The sequence below is a fragment of the Nannobrachium achirus genome (genome assembly GCF_963921795.1).
Source record: "Nannobrachium achirus genome assembly, chromosome: 10".
Lineage (NCBI taxonomy): Eukaryota > Metazoa > Chordata > Actinopteri > Myctophiformes > Myctophidae > Nannobrachium > Nannobrachium achirus.
In genome coordinates, this window is record NC_137819.1 from 62614103 (window position 1) to 62621786 (window position 7684).

The 7684-nt window shown below is 41.1% G+C and overlaps 1 protein-coding gene across 1 annotated transcript in view; it reads left to right on the plus strand.

Annotated features, from left to right (window-relative positions):
* Positions 1 to 7358: 7358 nt before the first annotated feature.
* The window catches only part of LOC308293205 (solute carrier family 22 member 13), a gene marked incomplete at both ends in the record, with an annotated part of 17407 nt that continues 17081 nt past the window's right edge, over positions 7359 to 7684 (plus strand). The window contains one exon of the mRNA XM_080735642.1: positions 7359 to 7564. Coding sequence (XP_080591768.1) covers positions 7359 to 7564 — 206 coding nt within the window. The remainder of the gene's footprint in view (positions 7565 to 7684) is intronic.

Sequence of the window (7684 nt, forward strand, 5' to 3'; positions counted from 1 at the left end):
TAACTGGGGACCCCCCACCCTGACAAGCACCAAGAGTTGAGACATTACATTTTGTATAACACGGTTCAATTGTGAAAATAGCCGATCTACACGCTCACAACGCCTCACAACGCATCGGCTATTTTCACAATTTCTGCCTCTAATATTTGACAATTTGGACAATGTTTAATTTGTCAGTTTAGGGATATTAAAAAGTAATTTACTGTTGAGTGAGAAAACAATTTTTCACATTAAGCTAATCATCTGGGGACCCCCCCAAAATAATTTGGGGACCCCCCTGGGGATCCCGACCCACAGGTTGAGAACCACTGGGATATTGCACAGCATCTACCTGGTTTAGCCGTACTTGATTCTTTTTTGCGTAACCTCAATAAGAAATACGTTTTTATTTCATGGATTAAAGTTCAGTCGCCACAACTGATTTCAGTCGTGTTCGGAATTTGGATTCCACAGAAGTCCTCCAAGGAATCATGTGATGCACCGAAAATAGCCTATTCACAAGCTCACAGCGCGTGAGCTATTTGCGGTTATTCGTTTTCTTTTTTAAGATGAAAGAGTTATTGAAGTGTTCAAACTAACAATAGAATGCATGTTCAAGAAGCATCTTACAAAAACCTTAATGGTCTTGGATATTTATTAATAAAAAACAAAGGCTGCGTTTTCGTCAACTGGAATGTAGAACATTATTAATAATAGGAAGAAAATGAACAAAACATCATCATTCTATTGTGCTACAGTAATTGTTTAGGAAACACTCGGTTTAACAAATCACAGATTGGGATTTGGCCTAACAAACGTTTTCATCACAATTTGTTTTGTTTATGACTGCTCTGTATTGTTATCTATATCTATCTATCTATCTATCTATCTATCTATCTATCAACTATGCCCTAGGTTCAGTTCTGATAGAAAGGCCTGTGTTGTACGGTAAGAATCTAGAATAAGTTATTATTTAAAATAGTGAAAACAGCCGAATCTACCAGCAGATCTGCTATTTTCACTTCCTTTGTGCGACACTTTTGTATGATGAAGTAGGGCTTTAATTGACCGAAAAACATACACATTTGAAACTTGGAGATACTAGGATTCTGCCTGACAGTGACGATAATAATGCTCCGTCTGTCTCAAATGTACAGAAGGGTTCACGAACAGCACTGCAGCAGCAGCCCTCTGTCTGTCCTGACCCTGCGGGCATCTGTTTCTTTTTTCACTGCAGCAGATGTCCTGCCAGGGAACACATGATCAGACCTCTGCTCTGCGTTGTGAAATTCATCTCTGTGTGAAGAAGACTGAGCAGGGACGTGCAGAGAATGTTAGAGGCAGGGGCTGAAATTTCTAAAAGGGCCTTTTGGTGGAAATATCGAAAATCCAAGCTCACAAGCTCAAAAAATCCAAGCTCACAACGCGTCGCGTTGCGACACATTGTGAGCTTGGAGGTCGGCTATTTTCGTTGCATAATACCACACTGAACTAAGCATAGTCAAGTCAATACTGGAGATGTGGCATGGATTTCTACACAGAAAGGGCAATTCTTTCAACATAAAGATGCTGCATTCAAGTTCAGGAGAGTTTGGACAAGGCAATTCTCTTGAATGCTGCCTTCAGGTGTGGCATGGAAAGAGGACATTTGCATTTCTTTCACCACAGTAAAAACTGCATTCATGGTCTGGAAAGGGCACTTTTTACAAATGTGTGCACGTGCCTGAGACTGAGATTAAAAAGGACAGACATCTCTGAAAGTGGACACTAGGACCAGAGGGAAGGTGTGTGTGAGTGAGTGCGCACATGTCCTCCTCTCCTCTCATTGCAGTAATACAGGACACAGCTGGTTGCCTGTAAAGGTGATGCTTTACACTTTACATAAGAGAATATACACCTATAGGGAAAGATGAGTGCATCTGTCACACCATGAAAACATGTGCAGCTGATGATGCATCAACCATGCAAGACATGCTGGGCCCCTGATTCAGCCCGGGAAAAAGAGTTAAAAGAGGCCCTCATTTATTTATTTATTTTTTACATTTCGTTGTTGTCGGGTGGAAACCTTGTATGTCCAAAACCGTTTGTTTTGTATTTATCATTTTAAAAATGATTTAAACTAGTGAAAACAGCCGATCTACAAGCACACAAGTTGTGTGCTTGTAGATCTGCTGTTTTCACTACTTTTGTGCAACGGCCTTGTATGATGAAGCAGGGCTTTGCTTTGCGAAAACATGTATGAATTTGAAACTTGGAGATACAAGGTTTCTGCCCGACGGTGACGATTTACTTTGTTGGCCGCCCAGCACCCAAAATGGAACGAAGGCCGACATTTTATTTTTTATTTTTTCCTAATGGGAAACCGGCCATGAATGAACCGGCCGTTCTGGAGTTGTCCCGCTTTTCCCAATGGCCAGCACGTCCCTGACCATGATCTACACAAGGACACTCGCATCAGTCATATGCGAGTGTGTCGGGTCCCATCCAGTGTTCATTTCTGCAGTGGAGTAAAGTAACTAAGTAGCCTACATTTATTTAAGTACAAGTACAATTTTGAGTTATTTGTACTTTACTTGAGTATTTCCAATTTCCAGTACTTTTACAGCTACTCCACTACATCTCGGATCCAAATATTGTACTTTTACTCCACTACATTTATTTGAAAACTTTAGTTACAAGTTACTTTACAGATATCAATTATAGGCCTATTATTATAAATCATACATTAACCAGTCGTAGCCCTATTTTATACATAGGATCTTTGAAAGTAGCCGATCTACAGGCTCACAACGCAGCTTCGCAGATCTGCTATTTCCAAACATTTTGTACTTTTACTTTCGGCACTTCAAGTACATTTTGATGACAATACTTTTCGCATTTTTACTCAAGTACATTTTGAATTCCATACTTCTACTTGTAACAGAGTATTTCTACATTGCAGTATTGATACTTTTACGGAAGTAAATCATTTGAGTACTTTTTCCACCACTGCATTTTTGTAGCCTGTGTTGCTTGACAAAGGTGTAATGAAAATAAAACAATAATAATAATTATTATTATTATTTTCTTCTTTAATAATACTTTGTACCTACGTTCTTCATTATCATTCTCTAGACGGTAAACTTGTGCACTCTTATAACATATCTCTGTTTCTTGAATTGTTATTATTTTGAAATGGGTACTTTTATCAAGTCCTTTATCTCCATATACATTCTTGCTTTGTTTTTGTTTTGTTTTTCTCTTTTTCTTTCTTCCTTTTTTCTTTCTTCTTCTGTTTTTGTTTTCTTTTATGATGAAAAAATAAATAAAAATCTGAACACTCTTATAACTAATCAATGTCTTAATTCATGGATAAGTAGGATAGGCTTCTACAAGCTTTCAGCTTCAGCCTATTCCTTTTGATCACATGTAACAATGACTAAGTGGATGTATGACTGAACATGTGTGACTAAACTAAACTAAACTAATGCACATTTATGCATACACAATCACCTACTGGGAAAGGGCTTTGGATGCCTCAGCAGCTACATAACTCCCTGCACAGCATCACCTTGGGATGCCTTTCTCTGCAGGCTGCAGCAGCAGCAGCAGCAGCAGCAGCAGCAGCAGCAGCATGCTATAGGCTATCAACTAGAGCTAGCTACAATACAAACCCTCACCTCTGAATGTGCATCTCCACGTTAAAGCCCTTTATCATAACATGGGTCCCGAACTACCTTATCATATGTGTATAGATGAAATATGAACTACCATGACATATGTGTATAGATGAAATATGAACTACCATGACATATGTGTATAGATGAAATATGAACTACCATGACATATGTGTATAGATGAAATATGAACTACCATGACATATGTGTATAGATGAAATATGAACTACCATGACATATGTGTATAGATGAAATATGAACTACCATATCATATGTGTATAGATGAAATATGAACTACCATATCATATGTGTATAGATGAAATATGAACTACCATATCATATGTGTAATAGATGGAATATGAACTACCATATCATATGTGTAATAGATGAAATATGGTTTGGGCTTCAATTTGAAAAGAGAACCAGGAATCAAGGTTAACATGAACATAAGCGAATGTATTTGTTTGTTTGTTTGTTTGTTTGTTTGTTTGTTTGTTTGATTGATTGATTGATTGATTGATTGATTGATTGATTGATTGATTGATTGATTGACTGACTGATTGAGAACACTTGCAGCAGGGTCCAAGAAGGCATAGGGTACAGCTATTTACACTCCATGTTTCACTGACCATTAAAACCATAAGATCTCTCGCCCCTTTTGTAGATTATTATCCAAAAACAATGCAGCATGCATGATGATAATGATATCCACAGCTAAAATGGCATATTCACACCATATGCATGCCATGGAGTATGATTAGTATGCCCATGCTTGCATGGTCACATGGGCATCATCCACAGCACACATTATTTATGGCGTAAACATCGCATTTGTTACGAATATAGCCTCTGTTCTGAAGGTGCGGCTTTAAACTACATCACCACGTTGCGTCAGAGAGATGCGGCTCTGCTTTCGTAAAACGTGTCATCATTGATGTTGATGATAAATACATATTTCGAAAGCTTATTTGTTATTAGTTTACATCGAGGATCGGTTTAAACATGAATGCAGCCCAAATAGGCCTATACAGGCCCATATACTCACAACACAACAGCAGATGGTCCAAAACGATGGTCTTTTGGTCAAAGAACAAACAAAAACGTCCAAATCCGGAGCGTGTTGGTTGTTTGGTGTCGTTATGCAGATGACAGGCCGGGGTAGCGGTCCACTCCGGTCCCCGGTAGCGAGTCTAGCCGCAGTGTAAACACACTAACTGTCCTTTCACAACGGGAGGTCCGTTAGTCGTCTAGACGAGGTGACAGTTATAGTGTGCTGCTCTACAAAACATGTGCCTCAAGGTCACGTTGGTTGGTTTGATGATCCGTTGTTAACTCACTTCTTCACACCACTCTTCCATCCCGACAGCCATCTCTCTCTGCCTCTTCTCTCTCTCTCTCTCTCTCTCTCTCTCCCTCTCCCTCTCTCTCTCTCTCTCTCTCTCTCTATCTCTCCCTCTCTCTCTCTCTCTCTCTCTCTCTCTCTCTCTCTCTCCCTCTCTCTCTCTCTCTCTCTCTCTCTCTCTCTCTCTCTCCCCTCCTCTCTCTCTCTCTCTCTCTCTCTCTCTCTCTCTCTCTCTCTCTCTCTCTCTCTCTCTCTCTCTCTGTTGCTCCGCTCGCCGTCTGTGTCACTGTCACCCAAAACGGAGCGTCAGTGACGTCACGATCGAGCACCCACGACAAAGGATGGACAGCGAAGGAACCCAATAGCAGCCCCGGTCTGATGGTGATGGATGGAGCTTATTTGGTTGATGACAAATAACGATTCGATTGGTGATGATGTGGGAATGTTTCACTTTCATAAAAGTATAGGCCTTTGGTTGTGAACAGTTATGAGAATTCACCTCATATGTAGCCTGGCCCCTGGCCTACATTTGACAGTATTTTATAATTGATCAATATCTTAACTTGTGCTTTACAGTGAAAATATTCAATATGAAATACAAAAGGATATAGCCTATAATAGGCTACTATAATAAAACACAGCTTTTGTCTTTAATTAAATTATCACACTGCCTCCTCAAAATATAATCAGAATTGCAAATACATAACTAAATCAGGGTTAATTATGATCGTTGTATCTAATAATTCTATAAATATGCTATTAAAAGTGAGGCCACTTTAATCTAGTATTTTCCAAAAGTCTTGAGAAAGTGTGAAGAATGTGGAATATTATTTTCTAAACATTTTAAAAACATGAACCTTGTATATGGGAGTCCTTTGCACAAAATATTTTCTCTGATATTATTTTCAGATGAGGATTAATTTGGGGTTCTTTGACATGAAAAGGTTTGAGAAACGCTGGTTTAGCCAGTGGCGTCAGTTCAGAAAAAGCTAAGGTATGGCAACATATGACTGGTGTCTTGCACGCGCGCGAGGGGCAAGACACCAGTCATGTTGCCATACCTTAGCAACAGGCACGATGAAAAGTACATTTTATTATTTCCCCCTGTAGCCAAGAAGGGTATGGCAGCTGCCATAGCTTGCCATACCCAATTGACGCCTCTGGGTTTAGCCCTTTAGTACCACCCTCCTGGTCTGTCTGGCTGGATGAACTGGGTGCACACATAGAGCACACATAGGCCATTGTCCAGCAGCAACAATAACCACACGGCTGTGTCTCAATTCAAATAGACTCCTCCTGCCTCCAACTTGTCATGGCTCATCATCATCATGAGGCTAAATTATTTCCTCCAATTCTGACTTGCCCCAAGAGGACTATAGGAGCCTATATCCAAACGAACACCAGAAAAAGAAAGTAGTAACTACTTGTGAAACAAATGGGACTCACTCGACTCCAAATTATAGTCTTTGGCTGATATTATTGGTGCAACCGGTGCGGAACTGATCAATTTACATTTACTTTGTGCTAAGTGAAATCTAACACAAGATGGCAGCAGAGAGTCTTCCAAATAAAATGTAGGCCTATCTGGTGATATATAACTAACACACACACACACACACACGCACACACACACACACACGCACACGCACGCGCACGGCGCACGCGCACGCGCGCAACGCGCACGCGCGCACGCGCGCACACACACACACACACACACACACACACACACACACACACACACTCACACACACACACACACACACACGGGGATTAATGTGAAGCCAATGATGTTATCATTGTTTTAACGCATAATCAGTCCCCATTGGTGAATTGGCCTGTTTAGGTTAGGTTACTCCAGTTACGCAAGGCGGTGCTCTTTGTCAAGAGTCAAGACAGATCAGGCACATTTCATTTGTTCAGGGACGCGCTCATGTGCAATTCCAAATAACGCGTGGACGCATCTGGGCTGTTTTAGGCTATTATTTTGTAATTAGCCTATTATTATTAAGGAAGGACATACATGATGACTGTGGATATTGAGCTTTGGCGTCGCTTTCCAAATTTCATCCTCAAAATGTAAAAAGAAAAAAAAGGCCTGTTAATTGCGAGTTTATAACGACTACGAGAGGAAGTGTGCAGTGGACGCGCTCTGTGTGGCATCTGGCAGACAGTGCCAGCCTGCCAGGTGCCCAGAGCAGAGCAGAGCACCCATTCTTCATGCTCACCTAATGTGACCGCATGGGAATTGCATTCGCTTGTTTACATCCTGGGCAAGTGCAGTGCAACGCACAGCGCATCGACCGCCAATCCTATTGATGGGAATCGGATCCCCTTCGAAGTTAGATTCTTTTCTATGAAACAATAACATAGATATTTAGAAGATGAATTTCGACCAGATCCTAGCAGAGGTCGGAGGCTTTGGGAAATACCAGAAGATTCTGTACGTGTGGATCTGTCTGCCTCAGGCGCTTCTCGCCTTCCACATGATGGTGAGCATCTTCACCGGAGCCACACCGCCTCACCACTGCCAGGAGAAGCCTGGCCACCTGTCCACCCTGCGGCTCACCCACAACCTCAGTGCTGGAAGGTAAGTTCTTTAAACTTTGACATTTGAAGGTCTCCCCTTAACTTTGACAGTGTAGCCTACAAATGGAACCAAATGGACCTGTAAAGGTCAATATGGACCCCCCTAAAGCAGGGGTCTTCA